We start from the raw sequence: 24,224 nt of genomic DNA on the forward strand, positions 1-24,224 counted from the left end.
CAAAAAACTCAAATAAAATGGAGCAAAGCTGCACATTTTCATATTCAGTCGCTTGAGTATCTACCCAAGTTGAGGGTTTGACTTCTTTCTATGAAACTATACACCTATAAAATCAAGCCAGTTGAAGGGTAAAAACCAACAACAAACACTAAGTTGAAACAAATATTCACCCTAACACACCACAGGAGAGGAGGGCAAAGGCATGATTATCATTAATACGCTGATGAAAGATATCATTAGTTTGCCAATGCAGTAAACTATTACAGTACTTTCAGAGCTTACACTCAGATTCAAAACTCCCCCAGCTGAAAGCACATAGAAAGATTCTCATCTTTTGTAACATCCCCCCAAGTATTTGTATAAAATAATATAAATATTACTAATCTGCACTGTTAACTTTAACATTCTTTTTTGAATAGCTAAATTTTTCCAACACCTATACTTGCAAAAAAAAAAAACCCCAAAACAACCAAACCCCAAATCCCACTCTACATGCCTCTTTACCTTCCTCCTGTTTTACTTATGAAGGGAATGCATCTCTCCTTTCCCTTACATCAAAGCATATTTAGGCCCAGAAAGCTGTTATTCTTTTTATTCACCATCCTGTTTTCTTTTACCCATTTAAAACAATAAAATCTGTCTTGCTGTCTTTTATATTTTATTTAAATAAACAGAAGTGCTAATGATTTTTTATATATATAGAAAGTGTGATACTATGCTTTTTCTATTTTGTTTAGAAGAGAAAACAATAACTATCGGTAGATCATCAGTTTTCTGAAAGGAAGTAACATACAAAAATTCTTCAAAAAGCACACTTCACATACACTGTCAATGTATTTTGGTTTTGTTTTGAAGGAAACAAAAGACTTCTCTCTCAATGCTGAACAAATACTCTAAGAATCTATTTATGAATGCAGAAACTCTGTAAACATCAGGAATCAAATTATTTTCTCTACCTACCCTCCTTATGTCTCTCTTTAGCAATCTGATGTATTTTAGTACATCCCATTTTCAGAAAAGGAAAAGAGGTAGGAAGAAGGCAGAGAGGAAATGTTTCCTTTCATGTCTGAGCACATTATCCATAGCAACACACAGTATAACAGTTTTTAATTCTGCACATTTCTATAAAAGCAGCATTTAGTCAGCAAATTTTTGGCTCTACAGATGCCATCATCCACTTCAAGAGTCACTATTCAACAATTCTATCCAGTATTTTTGATCACTGGATGCAAATGTGGTAAAAGAAATCTAATCTACCTCCTCCCTCTCATTTTCCCAGAGTTCTCATTAGGAAATGTTATTTTACTGTCACTGGAAACTGGTATTAGCCATGCATTATTTCCTTATGCAAAATACAAACAGAAGATGAATAAGTCCTTTTCACTCTCTCGAGCTCAGTTTCTCCCCCTACGCCTCTTCACCACTTTTTTGCAAAAACTGCTTACACGTCAAAAAAAAAAAAAAAGAAAAAACTCGAAAAAAAGCAGCCTTAGGTCCTCGAGTCTATTAACTTCTATGCAAAATGCCTGGTAAGATTTCGTTTCCTCTGCCAGAAGCAGCCAGTCTAACTGTCTATATATAAACTGAGTTGCACATTTGTGAGCTGTGGGGGATGAATTCTTCATTTTCACATGAAGTCCCAAAGCAGCACACCAAAAGGAGAGAACTTGTTCACATCTGTCAAAGGACCACAGAGGCAGCCTGACTGAAGAGGTGATGGTGGGATTCTGGGGAGCGGTTTGAGTCTTTCTGTTATCCAACACACAACTAAGAAATAAGTTTTCTCACACCACTTTGAAAGTCAACCTAAATAATTTGATAAGGTTATCCATACCATTTCCTAACTTTCTTCAACTGTGTAATATGAGGAGAATGCATTTAGCTGGGTAAAAAAACCTCATTCCCAGGTCTGTTCTTGTCTTCTCTTTCCCAGGAGGACTATGAGATCAGCTTTCTAAACCTGCACTGTACTCTCTAGAGCATACACACATCAACTGTAATAAAAAAGAGTCTGGAATTAAATTAATTTTATCTTTTTAATTCTTCATTTTGGAGGTAGTTTCAGGGTTTTTGGTGTTTTGTAGTTAGGTTTTGCTTATTTGGTTTTTATTTGTTGTTGTTGTTCAGTTGTTTTTTAAAGGAAGGGCTGTTCTCTGTCCTGAAATGTCCGCTCTTTAAAGAATTTACTTATTTTGACACAGTTAAATGGTCCTTATGTTCTTTCACAAGGTTATTTCTGCTGAATTTTTAATCCAGTGAAATGTAGAAAGGCTTTTGTTGTTGCTAGTTTTTCTGTTTGGGTGGGTTTTTTTGGGTTGTTTGGGTATTTTTAATACACACATAAACACGTTTTTGTCCCCCAGTTTAATTCTCCAAAGGTGCAGATGATAACTCCATTCAGCTTTCTTTAACACGGCATTTGCCACCATTTGAGATTACACTTGGGTATGAGACCACTTCACAGGCTGGCAAGATGAAATTATGACATCTCAGAGACTCAAGCCCTTCTGGAAATCAGGTGAAGTATTTTAGGGTATCTCAAGTGGTATTAGACTTCTCATGTTTAGGCAACAGCATTAAGACTCCAAGATTTCTGACTAAGAAACCCAGGAGCACTGCCAAATATACATATCTTGAATATTAGTACCATTAAGGAGAAAGCAGCATGTCCTTGGCTCAGGCTTCTTGTCTTTTGTCTCTGATCCATACTTCAGGTTTTTTCATCCTTTTCATATGAAGTTCTTGCCTCATTGTTATGGGAAGAGTTCCATGCCCAGAGAGGAGCAAACAGCATAAGTGATTGGAAGCTTGCCTGCCGAATCCCTGCTGTCAGTGCATCCAGTTGAGGATGTTCTACTCATTAGTACAGCAGCTTATATAAACACAGAAACCAGAATCCCCAAAATATCTTTTTTTTTTCTTTAATATATAAATTATGATTATTATCCCACCTGAAACATACTGACAAACACCAAAACATTTAATGAGACTCTCAAACTTTTCCTATATTTGACACCACCATTAAAGCTTAATAAAATGAAGATGCTGTTTAATAACTGTATTATATCTCTAAAATCAGAACAAAGACTATTTCTAAACCATACACTCTGTGTGTGTGTGCATGTATGTGGTTCTTCAGCTAAAATTGCCCTAGAAAGGTTGAACGTATTGTGCTGCATTGAAGCAGTTTCTATACTCAACAGTGATATGAACAAAGAACAGCATATGCATTATTCCTCTACTAGTTATTCCTCTACTAATCTAAAATCCAACCAATTTTGCAGTTCCCTAGGTTTTAAGTGGTTATTACTGCAAAAGCAAATTATTAAAAAGTTCCATGTCACTGTCAGTTTTGGAAAGCGGCTAGAAAGTCTTTTTTTTGCTTTGTAATGCATTTGCTCTTGTGTATCTACCCACAGGAGGATTTGCATCCCATAGGCAGATAATTGACTATATTTTACATGCATATATGACCAACTGCTATGATACTTTCTTGATAACTTTGTTATACTTAAAAAAAAAATTAAATTCCTTTTAAGTTTTCACTGTGAGGGAACCTGTTTCAAACGCTGCATTTATTTTCCTTTACAATCAAGTGTACAAACGTCCGTCAAACAAAAGTGTACAAACGTGCAAACAACCATCACCTTTTATGTGAGTATCTTTCAACACTGTCACAGTGATTTCAAAGCAGACAAAATAGTGTGTATGTTTAGTTACCAGGAGCCCAACAGGATGCTCTTCACACTCAACACATTGATTTTCTAGCTTAAGTCAATTACTTATTTCTTGCATGATTAGTAATTCTATGTTGTGAGAAGATGCCACAGGAAATAAGTGTGAGCTAACATCACATGTTCCCTGGGATTCCAGGGTCAACAATATGAAAAATGGAGCGATTAATCTGAAATACTGCACATTCAGTATCTATGCCAGTATCAGAACACAAAGTAGTAAATGTAATCTACAAGCTGATTTGTCATAGTATTAAGATTTCAGTTTAAAGCTGAAATTCCAGTCAGCAAGTTCTACCTCATAAAATCACTTGATTAATGTCACATTAGGATGACTACAGAATAAGTTGCTAAAAGAAGAACACAACTATGGGGCAACTACAGAGTAACAGCAGCGTTAGGACTGAGAGGAGAAAAAAACCCCAAAATCAAATACAAGCATAAGCCAAATTCCCCTCCCCAAACCCAAACTCTGCCAATCCTTCTGAAAATATTAAAAGTGACACTACTAAGCAGTCACAGACAAGAAAGGATAAGCCTCATATTTTAAAAATACAAAGCAAATTTATGTGTGTACATATATACTGAGATAGGTTTTAATGAATTTTTTTTCCAGTAAAAAATACATCCTTACCTTTTCCTGCACCTTTAAAAAAACTATTTAATAAAGATCAGCATTTGATAGCAATTTATACTGAAATAAATCTGAATCCCTTTCTATAAATTCCTATTATGAATTATAAATTCCTATTCTAAATGATAAATCCCTTTCTAAATTCCTATTGCAGAAAAGCTGACAAGTGTAAATATAATCTAATTAAAACAACCACTGGTTATGTGCTTCCAAAGGCTTCCTTAATGTAATTAGTGCACATCTTCTCTGAAAACCATGACTGATTTACATCAATCACATCTATAGAGAGGACTCTGAAACTTAGGCAGTCAAAAAAGAGATGGTTGTGACGATGATGGACATCAGCATCACTTAAGTGCTGCAACGGAATGTCTTTCTGGGATTCAGGGATGTGCTCTTTTGTTTTGGTTTTTATTTTGTTTTTAAACCAGGATCACATTCAGGTTTTTTGTTTTTAAACCAGGATCACATTCAAAGTTTATTGATCTCTGTTCAAGACTCATTACTCATTCACCAACATTTTAGAGGTTCCTACATACAAAAAACCCTCAAAGCAACTTCTGAAGTCAAGAGCACTTCAGAATGAGCTGATAGGGCACAATACTCACTGACATCTTTGGAAAAAAAAGAGTAGTGAAGAAAAGAAGTATCTTGGATCTGTTATTTATAGTGAGGAAAATGAAGTTACACTCAGTACTAGCATTAAAGCAGTAGTGATGCATGCTTCATAAAGAAACTCTCAAATATAACTGTCCGTTTTAATAACTAAATGTGTGCAGACCAAAATAGCAAAGTGGATTTCAATAATTATGTAACAAGTTAAGGGAGCAGAAATTCACTATTTCTTATCTTTACAGTGCAGGCTGTTTTGAGCATGTAGAAAAGAGTCCATTCATTTATTTAAAAACAACAACAAACCAACAACCAACCAAACAAAAACCCCATCAAACAAACACATCAACCTTCAGCAGCGCCATGCAATTTGTTTTAAGAGGAAAGTTAATGGATCTACTTTTATTCTCAAGAATATACTTCTGGGAGGTACATATGTTCTTATTCCAAAAATAAGATCCTAGCTTACTATTAAGGGACATGAGTGTTGTGGCTGGGGACGTTTTGCTTGTTAAAAAACCCTATAAAGGTTCAGTACAAGAACTGTTACTAAACTGAGCATTTGACAATTTCAATTTACACATACCTCCAGGTATGGTTTAGCACAAGCACTATTTGACTGCTCAATATTCAGCAGGGATGTGCCAACCAGATCTTACACAAAATAGTCACAAATGTTCTTTCTACTCAGCAAATGGACTCAAGTTCTCACTTTAAACTATTAAGAGATCCTTGCCAGTGTTACTCCAACAATATTTTCAGATCTCAAAAACGAAATACTTCAGGACTTAATGAAAGGTAATTATTGAACTCTTATACTCAGCAGAAAATTTAAATTCAGTTCAGCAAAGCATGTGGCATGGAAAGACAAACTATAGGAACAAGTTAGTGCTCTGTTACAGTGTAACAGACCTCCCATTCAGTCAGAGTTTGGTCAGTATTTCCATTAAATACTTGTTTATTCAGAATTTATTATGGGAGTTATTAAGCAGCTACACTCAAACTGATGGGCAGGCAAAATTTTCCATAAATTCTAAGACCTTTTCTATTATTTAAAGAAGGAAACACCTGTTGCATCCCTTCACAAACACAAGATGGCTCTCAATAGTGTATTTTCTATTCTTAATTCCCATAGTCAGACATATGTCTCCACCAGTAAGTCTTCCTAATGCTCAGTCCACTTTCCCTTTTCTGTGTTTCAACTAACAGGTCACATACAACTTTATTTTTGACTGCCTCAGTAAGCACCCTTGAAATATCAGGCAACACCACTGCTCCACTTGACCTTCACCTACCAAAATGTGCTGCTGCAGTTAAGCAGATAAACAAAACCAAGTCCTCAACAATTTGAAATTCCATCTGTAGCCCTCCCTAATCAGCCACTGACTTCAGAAAGGCAAAATATGGCACTTTTGAGGACATATGGCAATAGAAACTAAAATCATAACGAAACTCTTAAGGTGCTTGCAATGACAGTCCAAACAGTGTTAAACTTAAATCTGAACAGGTAGCATCATTCTAACTGGTGGATTTTCTTTGGGAAGCGACAGAATACAAGATGTTCCTTTTCTTCTAAAACTAAAATGCATTGATTCAACAAATAACAACAACAACAACAAGAAAATCATATCCTCCTCTACTGCTGAGACTGTTGTTTACACAACAGCACATAGATGCAACTACCTTAGGCCTAGATTCAATTTTCCAGGGCACAATAACGAGCACTCTCTTCCCACCTTTATGCACACATAATTAGTACTTACTCATTCCTTCAACCCTCTCACCATTAAGGAAAGACCTGTGCACACCATTTTTGAATAACCGTGCTGCCCTATGACACCTGCTAGCAGTGCTCTTCAAAATTGCCATTGTGCACTTGACTCATCCAAATCCACTAAGATTAACATTTGCTGCTTAAAGTTACACTATTCATAATATAGATGCATATAATTTTTTAAAAAGTAATCAAGAAGCCAGAAAACAACCACCAAGCAATGAAGCAGAAAAACAAACATACAAATAGGACATTTACTTCATAATTTTTAAGGGGAACATTTGATCTAAAATAAATCAATGAATTCATACATCTGAGTTAAAAAATACGTATTTTTTCAACTATTGGCACAGGATAAAATAAACATTCTGCTTTGAATCCAAGGAGGTATGGCAGTCATATTGCTCAACACATGCATCTTGGAAAGCTAACCAGAAAAGTCTTTTAAGCCGTAACGATGAACTGAAAGAGTAATTTGACTTCTCGAATGACAAACTTGAGTTTCATAGGTCAGATGTTCATCTGGAACAACACAGTAACAAGGAAACTACTGATCCTTACTGTTGTTTTAAGCCAAGGTGAAGACTTAGCCTTTGATTATGTACCAAGGCACAGAAGTTGACTAATTGGATTCAGCTCAGGACTGCAAAAAGTGCTGCATCACAAAGAAAAGCATCCAGTGACATTGACACAAAGAAACTTTGCTCTACCAGACTATAGGTACTGGGCTCATAAGGTATGTGAAGAAAGGAGAAAAGGAATCCACAAACATAACGTCTAAACAGACACTAAATAAACAATTTATTTTATGAGTCTTGGACTACTATGTTGGCAAGACAGTAAAAAGCAAAGCAGCAAACGAGCCTCCATAAAGCTAATGGATGACTACACTCTAAGGCACAAACTCTATTACCCTTATTTATTCTGAGTAGTATCCAAAAAGAAGTCACCTTTAGTCCTCTAACAAATCACAGATATTTGTATTTGAAGGGCAGGTCCATCATTGTCCCCATCCCTGTGTCATGTCATCCCGTCCGTCCCCCCCCCCCCTTTTATGTTTTTTGTCATTTTTAATTGTTTAAAATAGGTCAGCTTGGAGTCTTAGCATGCTGACTGTTTTCAGGCCCTAAAGCTACATCTGAAAAACATTATCATTCAGAGTTCCCAGCTTTCAGGTCTGGGGACATCGCGATATGCTCCAGCAGGATTTCTGATCTGGACAATCAAGAGACCGAGGCTGCAGGGCACAACATACTGTACCACATACCATGCTGTACAATTGCTCTGTAATTAGAAGCAGATCGACCAAATACAATCAAATTGTCTTCTTTTAAATTCTCTTATGAACTTCCAGAGAAGCACCAGTTTTGAACTGCATAAGAATCAGAGGGAAGACACTAACGAACATCGATTCAGCTGAACTCCAAAGACCCTGTGTCATTTCACTTTAGGTTATAATGACAGCCCCACGTTCTATCTTCAAGCATTCTTGGCAAACAAGCAGCTTTACATACGAGACTAAAGGCAAATAATTACTTACCTTTCTACATTGACTGGCTTGTCAAATTTAAATAGAATATAATCCCCAGCAACAGGTGTGACAGCCCAGAAAAAATCTTCCCCTACATAGGTTTTTTCTAACGTGTGTCCCTGGTAGACTTTTAAAGATGTTGAAACCTCTGCAGGTGGATTCACGTGGATTTTATGCAATAATGGTTTCAGGAAGTCTTTATCCTAATTGAAACAAAGACAAGTATCATGCTGGTCAGATAACCTGTTTCATTATGCTTCCCCCCCCCCAAGTGATGACACTTAAAACAAATCCTTGCATCAAGCAGAAAATGAATGCATTACTCATTTCTGGGTGTATCAGATCTTACTGATAAGATGAACATGCCATTAAAGTGAAAAAAAAAAACAAACAAAAAAAACCCACCAAAAAAATACCCCCCAAAACCAACCAAAAATCATCCCCTAGCAAAAATCCACAAAACTAAGCTGAGATTAGCACTTCTTATACTTGATTGTAACCAGTTGAAATCAGGTTTCATTCCAACTGGAGCAATGTACAACACACTTAAAAGTGCCAGACAACAAGAAAATGCCTGTTTTCTCAAAGGCTACAAAGTTTTTCATTTAAATGACCTGCTCTGGAAAAGAAGCAAATTTTAGGTACTAACTGTGAGTTTCTGGATCTTCCCTGCTAGAGAGGAGTGGAGGCCAACGTGCTGGAAAAGAGAAGGCCTGAAGCGTATCCTCAGGTTAGATTTCTGTCGATCACAATGTTTCTGAAATGATGGGCAGAAGGGGAAATGGAAGAGGGTTAAAAAAAGAATAAATCACATTTGTAAAACCAACACAAGGTTGCTGAGTTCTTACCTCAAGTATGTAACATTACCTGAATCAAAACTCTCAACAAGAACCCAGACCTATTCATCCAGTAGTTCTTATTTTAATTCCAGAAGTCTACCAATAATGCTGTGTAAATCCAATACTATTCAAGGTTTTTGCACAGAACCTGCTTAGTCTATCAGCAAGGGTGCTACTTGAGAAATGAACATCAAAAGTTCAAAGTTTACTCCCCATTCAGAACCTTCTCTATGATTGCTATCTAAGCAATGGCTTTCTGCAGAGCCCCAGTGAATGAGGGGGTTACGTGAATGAGTTATTTCAGGAATGCTATGCACAGAAAACAAGTAGACTTTTGCTTTTCATTCTATTGCATCCATCTCTGAAATCTGAAACAGTAACAGTCAAAATGCCTCTGAGAACTCTCTAAATTTTTTTTTTTTTGAGACTAAAATCTTGGGAGGAAGAAAGACTCTTTCAGGACATGCAGTACCCCCATAACACATCATATGCTAGCCTCCAGCTTGCGAAACCAACTCACCATCATGAAAACATTTTAGAAGCTTTGTAATAAACTTACAGCATCTTTCTCAGGGTTACACACTTTCACCCAGAGGATATGGTCCAGCAGCCAATCAATAGGTTTCTCCTTATAAAACATAAATATGAACTCTACAATAAGAGTGATATCTGGAGACTGGAACATTTTACCTGTGATGACATTAAAAAACACAGGAGTTATTTTAGATTAAAGATAACTTTGTCTGCTGAAAACAATAAGACAAGAGACGACGGGTTTGTGCCAAGACAAGAAATGTTAGCAATGAAAAACTTAAAATCTCAATGTTTTAAAAGCTCCATACCTTTTAGCTATGTAAAACTAAATAAAACAACTATTCAAATAAGAAGTCTTTGTAATATACCCTGGTGCTACCAAGATATTCAGTATACAACACAGTCTCCCTAAGAAAAGAAATTGCCAGTCTGTAAAAATAGAAGAGTTATGGACTTGTGTCTATGATTCCCCATGTCACATGTAAGCTTCCAGCATCTGAGACAAGGAGCTGTTGCAAGTGTTATCAGCACAGTCATACAATTTCAGCATTTGCCTGTACAAAAAGCAGAGATGGAACACCTACCACTAACTCCAGATCATTCTGCACAGAAAATCAAAGGGAAAGAAAGAAGCTACTAGGCTATAACCAGAGACAATGCAACTTAAAGACATCACATAGCAGCGACCAGAAGTTTTTTTCTGAAAGGCATAGGCCATCAGCATACTTACACTGAGGGCATTTCCAACTAGCCATACTCAAAACAGTCAGCTGCCTCATAGAAAGTCTCTCCCACAAAAGCTGCAAAACTTCTTTGGCAAGTACTGCCATGACTCTGGGGCTTCCAAGACAGCATACTGCTTGGTCAAATCTAGGGGGACTTCTGGGTCGCACTGTGCTACAGGATTCTCGGGATCCCTGCAAACTGTGATGCATTAAGGAGGCCTTGGCAAAAGCAGGAAACTTACTGTTGATGAAGAAATTCTATTTGCTACCAACAAGAGCAACTATTTACATGGTCCTGGAATACACTTCACTGCCAGCACAGGAGTCTGAAGAGAAAGGTGGACACTTAAGAAAGGCGTCTTCTATGAAGACACTGCTATCAGGAGCAACACAACTCTGACTGGGGCAGTCCAAGGCTGAAGACGGACTGACAAGTGCTTGTACCAGGGACTGAGCATCAACTAAACTCCCAAAGGTGGTGTCAGATTTGAGGGCGGATTCAGAGGACATTATCAGGTTTGCAGATGAAGCCTGCCTCTACTTTGCTAGGCTACAAAGGAGGAGGCAGGGAGAAATACATCACATGACAACGAATCTCTCACAAAGACACCAGCTGAAGTGATCCAGTTCTGCAGACAGTGGTCAGTGCTGACTTCGGCAGGGGCTCTTGGGGCTTGGGGGCACTAACGGACCAGAGTCCAGCAGATCAGAGTCTTCAATGCAAGTCTCCTGTCCCTCCACACTTGGGAGCTCTGTACAGCACACTAACACACAGCACTTAGGCATGTGAAATGTGGTTTGTGTTTTTGCCACTTGTAATCTGAGGCCTTCATAGGCTTTTTTAGATAAAAAGTTCCACGAGTGGTAGAGACCCTAATATCTTCTACATTTAGGAAGAACAGCTGGAGAAGACATTGAGAACAGGCTGCCCTCTGAGATGGCAAAAACATTCCCCACACTCATCATAAAATGGGATATAGCTCTTGTCTACAAGAGGAGATAATTTGGAAAAGCCACTAAGGAGCTATATAGGCTAGTGTGGATTACACATAGGGAACAATGTTTTGTATGAAGGTTAAAAACTATCAGCAGTATAGCACTACTTGAACAGATGGCTGAGTGGAAATGAAGAAATGGTGCAGGCAGTCTACCTTATTTAGCCATTAAGGAGGATGTTTGCATTTATATAAGCAGAGAAACATAGTGATAGAACAAGGGGCAAAGGCTTTAAACTGAAAGAGGACAGATTTAGATTAGACAGTAGGAAGAAACTCTTCACTATGAGGGTGGTCAGACACTGGTGCAGGTTGCCCAGAGAAGCTGTGGCTGCCCCATCCCTGGCAGTGTTCAAGGCCAGGCCGGATTGGGCTTTGAGCAAGCTGGTCTAGTGGAAGGTATCCCTGCCCATGGCAGGGGGGTTGGAACTGGATGAGCTTTAAGGTCCCTTCCAAACCAAACCATCCTGATTCTATGATTCTAAGAGAGGGTATACCTCAAGTATCACCATAAGCCAGTGTCCTGGTTTTGAGCAGCAGCAGTCATTTTTCTCCTTCTTAGTAGCTAGTGCAGTGCTGTGTTTTGATCTTTTGGCCTTGGAACAGTGGTGATAACGCCGATGTTTTCAGTTGCTGCTCGAATGTTTGGTCTGGCCAAGGACTTTCTGAGCCTCATGCTCTGCCAGGGAGGAGGGGAGGCTGGGAGGAAGCAGAGACAGGACACCTGACCCAAACTGACCAAAGAGGTATTCCATACCACAGCACGTCATGCCCAGGATGTAACTTGGAGTTACCCGGAAGGGGTAGAGGGACTGCAGGGTTGGATGAGGTATCGGTCGGTGCTTGGCTGGGGGGAGTGGGGTGAGTTATTGGTCGGCTGGTGTTGAGGTGTTGTATTCTTTCCTCTTGTTATTTCCTTTAGCACTATTATTATTGGTGGTAGCAGTAGTGATTTGTGTTATACCTTAGTTACTAAACTGTTCTTATCTCAACCCGTGGGAGTTGCATTCTTTTTGATTCTCCTCTCCGTCCCTCCAGAAGCAGGGGGAGGGCAAGAAGGGGGGGAGTGAGTAAAAGAGGTTTGTGGTTGGGTTTAAACCACGACAGCCAGTATTACACAAAAAATACAAAATTATCTAGTCTTAAGTGATTAGGAAATTATATTTCCACTGTGAATGTACTTGGGGACTATCACTCAGAGCAGGACATTCAGTTACTTCTCTTTCTTTCGAGGCTCACTGAAGTCTGTAATTCATAGAAGATTAATGCAAGGCAGCATAAAAAAAGAACACCCCCAAACAAACAAAAGCCACAACAAGAAGATGAGAATTCAAATCCCTGTTGTAACAGGGATCAAAAATTTCCCTACTGAAGCAGGTGACTGAGCCTGGCACAATATACAATATCTCAGAGTAGATACAGTATGCCATTGTAGTAGAACAGGTATCAGTAGTAGTAGACATAGAATGCCATTGCTAGCTTACACACAGTAGCAACAAGGATATTATTAAAGGACAGCATCAAATTTGCAGGGCCCTTTATGTGTGCTCTGACACTATTAGGTATCAGAGTCTTACATATGGAGATTAGCTTTGCCAATGCCAGGATCTCAAATTGCAAGATCCTTTATTTTGTCAGAAAGTAGACACATACTTAGAAGACCATCTATACGGCATGGTCCTTTCCAGAAAACAGGTATGATGCACTCTCATTCTCTTATGACTACTAAGAAATTCGATCAAAACATAGCCAATGAAATAACACTTTTTTTGGAATTCTGGGATAAGTTTGGAGGGGTCTGCACAAAGCTACATCATGATGCAGTGCAATAAATATAGACATGAAGCATCTGATAAAAGTCCCCATTATTTCAACTGTTGGAATGATGCTATATTCATAAAGCAGACCATTCACACCACGGGCTGGCAAAGTAAATGTGGTAAGACATTAACTGACCTGACACTGCTTAAAGTTGCCCCTTACAGAAACCTTTAATTTGGCTATTTATAAAGCAAAACCATTGACATCACTTGTGCTTCTTGCAATGAGGCCCTTGAATAAGCATCTCCACTTGAAAATAAGCTGTAACTAAAATTTGAAGCTTCCTCTAAACAAGGGACAACTCCTATTAAACTAGGGACAACTCCTATTAAACTAGGGACAACAGTAAAGCTTTCTTCTTCAAAGACATGAAAGATGTTATGATTTTTTATTAGTATATTGTTACTATTTGTTACTATTTACACACTGTATTGTCATTTTTAAAACATTATTTGTGGAAGTGAATATTTTAAAATGGGTAGGAAACAATGACATGATTTGTACAGTGTTGTGTAAAATAATTCATGCAGAATAACAGCTCCTTCAGATTGTCACACTTCCAGCTAAATGGGCTTCCAATTTTCCTGATGATTCATCTCTGCCTACTGCTTTCAATAGCATAGGGCTGGAGAAGAGAAAAATACAAGGAATCCTAATCAAATACAAGCTGAAAAAATGGGACTAATCAGATGTTTCTGGGATGTTTATAGAACTGAAACCATCATTTCTTGATGACACCTGCTAAGGTAGTCTGTCATTCACACCTGCATCCATAGGAAGTGGACCTTTCCCTGTGGTGTTGGCAAGATGCAAAATACCATGCAACTCAAGACAGAAACACCCCCACATTATTGCTCCAATTTCAACAGCAACTGACAGGAGAGAGTTTATCCTCTTCCAGGAGGATACACAGTCGTGATGCTCTGGAATGCTTTTCCTGTTATAGCAAGGACAGAGCAATAGAACTACACTGTACATTTCTTCCTTTGATTACCTCATCTTCTAAAGAGCACAAGGACTACAGTCTTCAGCTGTCATCTACAGTGAAAAGACACTCACAGACCATGTCATTTAAAACCTGAATGTTAATGTACTGGATCTGTACCTAAAATTAAATACGCAGACTGAAGGTAAGAGTAGGAATTTACTCTTTTTCCTAATTTATCATAATTTTACTTAAAATAGAAACACGTTTAGCAACAAAGTATTTGCTTCCATATGGCAAACTTGGCTAGGCTGAGAGGCACTTTCCTTTAGGCATGCTACTGTCAACCGCGCAGTCAACCACGCAGTCAACCGCCCTTGACCCAGGGAATCATTTGGTTAATAATGTCACCAGGAAAATAAAATAAGAAAAAAAAACCCAACCCAAAACAAATTAAAAAAAATTAACACACACACACACACACACACACACACACACACACACACAAAACAAACCCTGAGGTATGCAACTGCAACTGGTCAGAATATGCTAAGTAAGCATCAGCTGGTTGTACTTGCACTACTGTCTTCAGTCCGAGCTGGCCTCTCTACATTACACTGCCCAGCACCATGGAAGGGTTCGACAGTGCAGGCAGATCCTTCTCACTTTAGTTCCTGGTGATCACTGGAGCGAAAATGAACAGGCAACACTCTGCTCCTGGGAAAAGCCCTGATCCCCCTTCAGTAACCAAGCACAGCCAGCCACACACAACTTGCTGAAATGCTGCCACCACCTTCCATGCCCAGCTTGGCACAGCTTTGTCACAACTCCTTGCACAGCACCCCTCATCTGTCATTTCTGTTTCAGGACACCTCCGGCACAGCACAGTACTGCTATGGATCAACACCCTCTTTCCTCCCTCAAAACACTCTTGCTACAACTGCTCAAAACCAGGCCTCTGCAGTGAAACCTGGGAAAAACAAAAACAGGTCTTCAAAGCTCTGGACCCCTGACTGTCCACAGCTACTTCTTGTGATGGGAAGCAGACCAGTACAACTCCTACTCCACAGATCCAACACCCCAGCCTCTCTGAACCCAAACCAGCCAAACCCTTGCCTAAGCTCTCCTGAGTAAGGACACTAGCAGCTGATTGGCTTCCCTAGGACATAGCCACAGCCCAAGAACAAGAAGCAGCATTTGCCAAGGTGCTGCAGTCCTGTGGCCTCACACACAGCTGCAGGTGAGGAAAGTGCTGTGAGCTACAGAGCCATTAAGATGCCATTCTAAATCCAGGCTACAGATTGCCCACTGGCCATCCCCAGAATGTAGTCAAAACTCATCAAGCCAAAGAGACCTAAGTAAAAACTGAAGTCAACAGGCACCACCTCAAACTAAACATAATGTGAAAGAATTGAAGCAGTGGCTCACCTTGTACCATGCTCACGCACTTGGTACAGTGCATGAGAACAGACACAACCCCAGGAGACTTTAATGACAAAATTTCGGAGGTTTCAGATTCTGGGTTCCTACAACCTACCCTTTGTAAAGAAACTTCAAAATCCAAGAGAATTAAGACTGAAAAGGTGAAGTCTTGCTCCATAAATCTCTAGATATTTATGTAATATGTAAGACTTTCTCCATATTATTTATCTATATTGATAAAAGTGAGAGCCAGGACTGGTTGAAAAAAAATGTATTGTAGAACATTTTCTGTTACTTATTGTGCCCTGCCAAGCCTTCAATCTGATTTTCAGTCCCTTTAAATGCTGTCCTGAGTGAACTGTTCTGGCCCTGAGTATTTTGTTGGCAAGTACAAGACGCACACAAAATGGAAAACTTAGTTTTCAACAGTTCTCTGAAATGCAAATATCTAAATCATTCCTTCTCATTCTTCTGCATAAGCATCATTAAATATATTGAGTCTACACCAACAATAGCTTTATACCTGCAAGCATATATTCTAACTACAGTTTAAGTATTTCAATGCTTTCCCTGTTAATGAAATGCAAATTACTAGCATTAAAACCAGAACTTCTTTGAAGTTATTTAAATCTCAAATATTTGATTTGATCTACTCTTCCCCAAACTTCAACTATGTGGACAGCTTGAGCAAAACTGTAATCAGAACAACAGGCCTTCAAACATCAGGGCACAGTGAGATTCAGAGGAACCGTGTAAGATAACCAAAAGGCCAGTTTCAGACCAGTCCATTAAAAGTTTGTGACAGATGGCATTATAGCTACAGCACAGAGTATTGCATATCCTCTGGAAAACACTTCAGCTCACAGGCAGTTGCAAGACAAATCACTTATTACTCACAAAAAAGCTACTACGACTTTGTTGTGTCAGGGGCCACAATCCAGAAGAGCAAGAGAGACATCTCCTTCCACAGAGCTTCTAAGGGAAACAGCATACATCTCACCCATTATTTATTAGATACTTGACAACACTAAAGACTATGCTTTCAGTATTAAAAAAAAAACAAAACCAAAAGAAGCAACTTCTCTGTGGCAGAGGTGACAGACTTCTGTAATCCTGCTGTCAGCCTAAATAGCTGCATTTGCCACTTCTTCATGTAGTACTTGCATAAATTAGATTCTCAGTTCAGAAATACACTGTGACAAGAAAGATTTTCACCTAGCAAACTTGCAAGCTGATCAAGGTTTCCAATAGCTTACAGTGAATCAGCCACACCTCTCTTTTTAGAGATTATTTCTAAATCAGTAGCATCTAGACAATCCAGTGCTCTACTTGCTCTTAGACATCTACACAAAACCCATCCCCAGTTACAAATAGCTACTTTTACTCTTCTCCATAGCTACCCACATTACCAAACTACCATAGTATCAGTATGCATCAAGATCCATAAAGTGACAGGAGAGATGAGATAAATCTACATTACTTGCATAAAATTTCTATGCAGTATATGGTTACAGCACACCAATGTGCCTCCAAGCCAGAAATTTTAGTCACATGCATGAATACTAATTTCTCTCTCAAAACCTAAAAGCAGGATAAGGAGCTAAACTGAGAGAAAAAAGCTAATTGAATTTTCTAGGTAGAAAAGGTAGAAAAGCCATTTTCGAGGTAGAAAAGCAACATTGAGATGTGTAGCCATAGCTAAATACATCTGAAAGGAGGCACGCAAATATCACCCAAGGAACAAAGAACAGAGATGCAAGCAGCAGGAGCTAACAACTAAATTTAAACTACAACTGCTGAAAAATGGCATATAGACAGAGCAGAAAAACAACTTTTAAAATATTTTTAAACAGTTCTGCAGGTAATTAAGCCAAATCTCAGTATTAAGAACTATTCCTCTACTCCTTCTGGCTTTAGGCACTGTGCCCTCTACTATAGCAGCCCTGAGAACAGAAAGAGCTGTGAAATGCACAAATACACAAATAATAAATACATCTGCATGAGCTAGACAATGCATGTCCTAAACTGTAAGTTGGTTTTGCACAAGTTTTGACATGTCAGCCTTACAAAACTGCAATTTGTAAGTGAGTATGCTCTACCACTAAGTTAAGCAAATGTAGAATGAATGCGATTTATTTCCATAGCCCAAAGACTTCATACATTTAATTTACATTTCAAGTGCAATTAGGACTGGAGCTAAAACTCAAATTGTGGGCTTAGTTGGGGTTATAGTTTAACTGTTCAAAAAACAGGAAAAAAAGCCTAATCAGATGCTGGTATTTAACCAGTCTCTGTAGCCATAGAACCGCAGAGAATTGCAAGAGACTCCCAAACAGAGCAGACAGGTCTATTTAGGGCAAAAGCTTCTACTTATTGTTCCATGATATGCAGTACCATATCCTGTTTCTCCCTTCCACCTTTGAGGCCACAAAACCAGTCCATGACTATTTCAGCAACAGTGCGTATCTGTTGACAGCGAAGTCAATCAAGCAGATAGGTTATGTGGTGACAAGATAAATAAGGAGACTTCCCTCTGCCCATTTCCTCTTCTTCTCTCCATTGTCTCTGTAGGTTAGACTGACAGGGAAATATGCAAAGTACCAGTCTGTACCCTAACATAGCAACCTTAGGAGATATCTATTGTTTTTCTTTCTACTCAGTTAATGCCTGAGGCCCTGAAAGTCGGGGAACTATTGCCTCAACAGCACACCTGATGCTGAGCTGGAAAAAGGACAGCACATGCCACTCATACAGTGCCAGCATTCTCAGTTCTCAGTGCTACCATTATGGGTCACTGAGTTAAAGACTGAATCATTCTCTGGAAAGTAGATCCAAAGTAAAAAAAAGAGAGCGAGAATTTCCAAGAGAATGACTGAACTTGGACTGTACTTTATCTGTTGTATGTAGAACTTCTTTCTGTTCTGAGCTCAACTTAGAGCCCTTGCATTAGAATCATTTGTGTTGACTACATAAGGAATCTCCACAGTTCGACTTAGCTTTTAATTTTTCCTCACGTACCTCCAGCTTAGTACCTTTAAACAGATCATGACACATCACTGCAGTAATTAAATAACCTTTTGATTAGTGAAATCCCTTCAAAACTTCTCTTTCATGGCATTTCTATTACATCTAGTACCTCTCAATAAAAACATTAGCGTAAGAGCAAAAAACCAAAGTAATTTCAACAGCATCCTAGTAGTCAATCCACAACAGCCTGAGATGCTGCCTTAGCTTCTCTCACTGTCATTCACTGCAAATGACAGATAGACTCTAACTACACCTAATAAAGAGCAGACTGTCATAACTTCTCCTTGATTGATTAGAAAGGTGGAGATAGAACAGGCTTTGCAACCAAGACAAAGTGATGCCTGCTGATTCTTGGAAATTTTGTTACTCCAAGGAAGTTGTTCTAGGTGGAGTTAGTTCTCATGCTTTTTCCTTCTACTTCAGACAGGTGTGCTCTAATGACATTTTGTTTCACAGCAGCTAAATTAAAAATAAGTCATCCCTTGCAGTTCAACTGTATTTTTATGAATGAACCAACTTTTGGTTATAAAAATGCTCTTTTCCAACAGTTTGAGTCATACAAAAGTATACAAATGAGTACACTCAGTCATACAATTGTATATGAAACAACCTGGGGGGACTTTGAGTGGTAAGGGGGAAACAAAAAAACATACAGCAAAAAACCAAAACAAAACCCTGAGTTAAACCAGAGTTCCTAAAAACACCAATGGATTTCTACTTCTTGGTCTGTTTCCAGTACAAAGAAGATAGCTTTGAAGTCAGCTCACTATTAATTCACAGAGTCTGAGGATGAATGTGTTCTTTTGAACTAAAGTGAACAATTTCTTACCAATGAAACCCAGCTGAGAAAATTCTAGAATCATCCAATCTTCAGAAGCGAGTTGAAGTGCAAAATTTTTTATTGTGCTGAAATAATTCTGCTTGACAACGATGTCATCTTCAAGCTAGAGGAAGGTAACAATGACATAAACATAAATAAAAAGAAGAGCCAGCAAAGCAAGAGGAAAAAGTACAGCTAGGAAATTCTGATTTACAATATATTGCTAACACATAGCCATATATTTCTAATGCAAGTGCTGCCATAAAACCTAGATGCTATAGACAAGAATAACTATTGTAGGGGTCACAGTCTGTCTATTTGTGGAGAACCATTACCTTTCTGTAGTAAGAATCTACAAAGGTATCCCAACTTATTACTTCAGAACATTGCTTTTCTAGCTTCTCCCATCAGAGAAGAATCGTCACTGAAATAATACTAGACTAAGTGACATTACCAGTAGAACAAATAGAATAGCTGTTTTATTTGTACACAAACGTTACTCTCTTTATTCATGCACCTGACAGCACTGAAAGAATATCTCCTCTGCGACAAGAAGCTAAAGAACATTGTCTACAGAGGTGAGATTCATTTCACCTGGCTTTAGCTGTCCAACAGAAAAGGTGCATAGTCCAAATTAATCATCTAGTTCAGGCAGTTAACTGTCAAGATGGGGTGCCCTTTAATTCATAGTAAGTGCTGTGGATCCTGATTCTTCTGTCCTTTCTCCCAGTGTATTCATGCTCTCCCCCTAGTGAGACACAGTACTAAAGTGTAAATTAAGATCATAAGCGCAGTTACTCACTAAATCTGCAATACCTGTAGGTAAAGCTTCTACTTCAAAGCAGCAAGGCACATAATTAGGGACAATTCTGAGCTAGAGTGAAGCAAAATTGCTTAACTCTGTTTTTGAAAACCTCTTTAAAAAGGAACACAGAAAACAAGTCTAGCAACACATTGAAAAAATACCTATACACAACAGTCATTAGCATGATCAGCAGGTTGAAGGAGGTGATCCTGCCCCTCTCTTCGGCTTTCATGAGACCCCACTTGCAGTACTGTGTGCAGTTCTGGTGTCCTCAACATGAAAAGGACATGGAACTGCTGGAACAAGTCCAGAGGAGGGCCACGAAGATGATCAGGGGACTGGAGCACGTCCCATATGAAGATAGGCTGAGAAAGTTGGGGCTGTTCAGCCTGGAGAAGAGAAGGCTGCATGGAGACCTCATAGCAGCCTTCCAGTATCTGAAGGGGGCCTATAAGGATGCTGGGGAGGGATGCTTCATCAAGAACTGTAGTGATAGGACAAGGGGTAAACTAATGCTGCATTTGCCTTCAAAAGAAATTAAAACTGGATTTTAGCTCAAATTCCACTTAGAAATGTGCAGATGGATTTTGCCTAGGCAGCTGCCTGTATTCCTCACTTTTTTTACTAAGCATCATAAGAGAAAATTAGTCACATAGGACAAATTACTTTCTACTTCAGAGCCAGTGTCCTCCACAAATTACTTCCTCATATACCATAGCCTCCATATTTAATGCACTCCTTCAACTCTGGAATCAAGTTCTGTATGGGTCTTCCTGATGTGACCAGTAGCATAGTTTCTCAACACTCGTTTGAAAACTTGTCCCAAAACAAAGAATATAAATTTACCTGAATGTAATAAACCCCCTTTTTCTGAGCGTACATCATAAGGAAACAATAATCCAAGTTTTGTTTTGTCCTCCATCTGAAATGAAATTAAAATATGAAAAAAAGGTATTTCGATACACACTAGCAATGCAAAGTAAATGTCACTATAAGGAATGATGCATGTTAGTCAAATATTAGGGGAGCTGCTTTTGGCATTTTTCCCTCAGGAAATCCTCTGTCTGAATAAAAGGAACAAAGCTTTCACCTCATGCTTTAATACAGACATAAAACTGGTTTAACTTGAATGTGATTTTGTGAAAATTCCCTGACATTTCACTAAAAACAAATGTGCATTTTAAATGGTAATTCAGCTGGAATTACTGGGTTTTACACTGTATTTCAAGAAAAACAGTAAACAAAAAATTCTATATAAAGTCTCAGTTCTCCTCCCAGAACTTAACGCTAAATAAATTCAACCAAGCATAGCATTAGGCTGTGATCACAGGCAGAACAGCATGCAGATAGGAATGCGATGGATTCACGGAGCACTTTTAGCATCCCCACACTTTCAAGAATTACAGTAAGAAAACATTTCAAGAATTCACATCCCACTTGCCATTTCATAAACAACAAAAGCTGGGTGTGGGAGGAGATGGGAATAGATCTGAGTGAATAAACTAACCTCACTCTCTCTTTCGAGTCTCCAAATGTCTCCTTCAAGTTTGTCAAGTCAGGATAGTAAGTTGCAGGAGGGGCTATTACTTCCACCAAGCCAGAATTCATCTCTGTAGAAAACCTGTCAATAGAAACATCCTAAAATCACATGACAGCGTCTGAGTTCTGTAGACTTTCTGCTTGCTTTCTGCTGGTACAGTTATTGTGTCTGGTTACAATGACTTAATCAAACAAAGCACGTAAAATAGAAGTATAAAAAAAATAGAAGTATATAAAAAGTGTTGTTTTCCTTAGCATCTTCTTCAGATCAGTATAGCCTCCTGCCACAGATGCCACAAATTTCCATGCAAGTTGAAACAATCCCATCTGTTGATGTTGCACCAAATAATTCAATCCCATTTATTGTTTTACAATTTAACCGACTGAATCACTGCCCCTTAACCTGTCACCTATTAAGTTTTTGTTCAAACGTCCAAACCCCTAAGAAACAAAAATGCATGATCTCATATTTCCAGAACATTTTTTATTACTTACCACAACCAGATTTAGGGGGGAAAAAAAAACCAAAACCACCCAAAAAGCAAACCCACCAATAAGCTAAGAAAACCTCCATTGAAATGAATGACAACTTACTCTTTTTCCAGGCTTGCAACAACACTGTTAACATAATCAAGGTCAGTCTGGAAAAACACAAAAAAACCAAATAGAATATTTAACAGTTTCAGAGCTACGTTTTAAAGCAACCCAGTAAAATAAACATTAGAGGTAGCTGTACTTGTAATTCAATTTCAGCATGTAAGATATTTGAGTCATATAAGAAAATATTGCAACTAAAACATTGTAACTATGGCTTATGTGTAGTGCAGAACAAGCTATTTTGTTTTGTAAACAGAGGAGAGTAACATTTGCCTCATATCTGCACTTAACAAACAGTTCTAATCCAAGTGTGGAACTTTCTTGCAACCCTTCATGCTCTTAAGGACAAAATGATCACTGAGCATTTGTATAGGAAGAACTTTGTATTATTGTTATATAATAACATATATGACACTATTACCAAGGAAAGCTTTCTGAATCACAGGTCACTGAACACACACTCTTCCTTCAAAAATGCATCTCCTAAACTTTACATTTAAAGCACGGATGACCCAACCATAGACATCTAGGGTTGCTTTTTTGCATCAGAGACTAAATTTCGGGGACTATCAATCCTACCAAACACCCAGTTCTTAAAGATGCATAGATTCTAAAAATTAATTGTTGGTTAAAACACAGATCATGACATTCTGGAAAAGTCTAGATCATCTAACTTGCCAGAACTGGCCAATTACTTAACCTATTCTCTTGGTCATATACACGCATTTCAGGAAAGAGCTTGTGAACTCTTAAATGTTACTGAAAACCCTGATCTTTGTTATACTTCCTAATCTAATAACTTGACTCACTATTTATCAGTTTTCAATAGAAAATTTACAGTCTATAGATCAACCCAGGCTCTGGTGGCTTATGAGGATTCTGGAGAAATTGCTGCCTTTGAAATGAAAGGAATAGTTCATAGTTTTTCCGATGAATTTGTAATGCATGTTATCAGTAAAGGATTATACGCATAGAGAATAAATCCCTCCCAAACATTTCTATAGAACCACTAATCTTGTTTGATAAATGTGCTTACCCTTTGATCTTAAAAATCACCATTCCTATTTTTAAAGATTTATTTTTATAAAATCCAACATAATGCCAGCGACGCACACTTTTCCAAAGAGGACAACAGTGGATTTCTTCCAAAACCAGGTTCTAAATACTACAAGGAAATGTGAGTAGAAAGCATGTGTCATAATTTTTCATACATGTTTTCTTCCCAAGTGTTATGCCTAGTGCTGGACAGAAGTTCTAGTAAGCAGAGAAGGTGTTCACAATTTAAAACTCATCTTGCAGTGAGTTCCACACACGGAGACTAACAGGTCCTTATGGACCCTGATATATCACTAAGTCTTAAATGCATATACGGATTGTTCACTCACAGTTCATTACTGGAATGGAGTTTAAGACATAACTTCTTATGCTGTGTGTAACAGTCGCAAATCAGTGACCTAGGGACTACCTAAAAATAATTTTAGTATATCTGTGTTTAACTGAAACGTTTCTCTCTTTTTTAACCTTTTAAGCATAAAAAAAATTACAGAAATTGTTGTTTAGTCAGCATACAAAAAGACAAGCAATTTGTATTTCTAGTTGGCACACCAAACTTCAGTTACCTGGTCTAGCATTAATAACTCAGGTATTTGTTAAACAGACCATACTGCAATTGTATAGAAAAAGGCAAGATTTAAAAAAAAACATATATATATACATAAATGTATATGCATATACAGAGCAGAAACACAGCTAGTTTCGATACAAAATTCCAGAGATTAAAATAAATGCCTAACTTCATCCCAGCTGCAAGCATATATTTGGTCACAAGTCTGTGCCTTAGTGCACATCTCCTTGAGAGCAAACATAGCTTTGATGCATTTTGAAGGTACA

General features: G+C 38.2%; 1 protein-coding gene across 3 annotated transcripts in view; it reads right to left on the reverse strand.

Annotated features, from left to right (window-relative positions):
- MGAT4A (alpha-1,3-mannosyl-glycoprotein 4-beta-N-acetylglucosaminyltransferase A) overlaps positions 1-24,224 on the reverse strand; it is an 83,391-nt gene that overhangs the window by 13,165 nt on the left and 46,002 nt on the right. For all 3 annotated transcript variants that reach the window (XM_065677656.1, XM_065677657.1, XM_065677658.1), the window contains exons 6-12: positions 22,332-22,378; positions 21,706-21,819; positions 21,045-21,120; positions 19,403-19,517; positions 9,684-9,814; positions 8,935-9,042; positions 8,295-8,488 (exon numbers count right to left, since the gene is read on the reverse strand). In XM_065677656.1, coding sequence (XP_065533728.1) covers positions 8,295-8,488; positions 8,935-9,042; positions 9,684-9,814; positions 19,403-19,517; positions 21,045-21,120; positions 21,706-21,819; positions 22,332-22,378 — 785 coding nt within the window. The remainder of the gene's footprint in view (positions 1-8,294; positions 8,489-8,934; positions 9,043-9,683; positions 9,815-19,402; positions 19,518-21,044; positions 21,121-21,705; positions 21,820-22,331; positions 22,379-24,224) is intronic.

This window comes from Lathamus discolor, chromosome 4 (assembly GCF_037157495.1).
Source record: "Lathamus discolor isolate bLatDis1 chromosome 4, bLatDis1.hap1, whole genome shotgun sequence".
NCBI classification, from domain to species: Eukaryota; Metazoa; Chordata; class Aves; order Psittaciformes; family Psittacidae; genus Lathamus; species Lathamus discolor.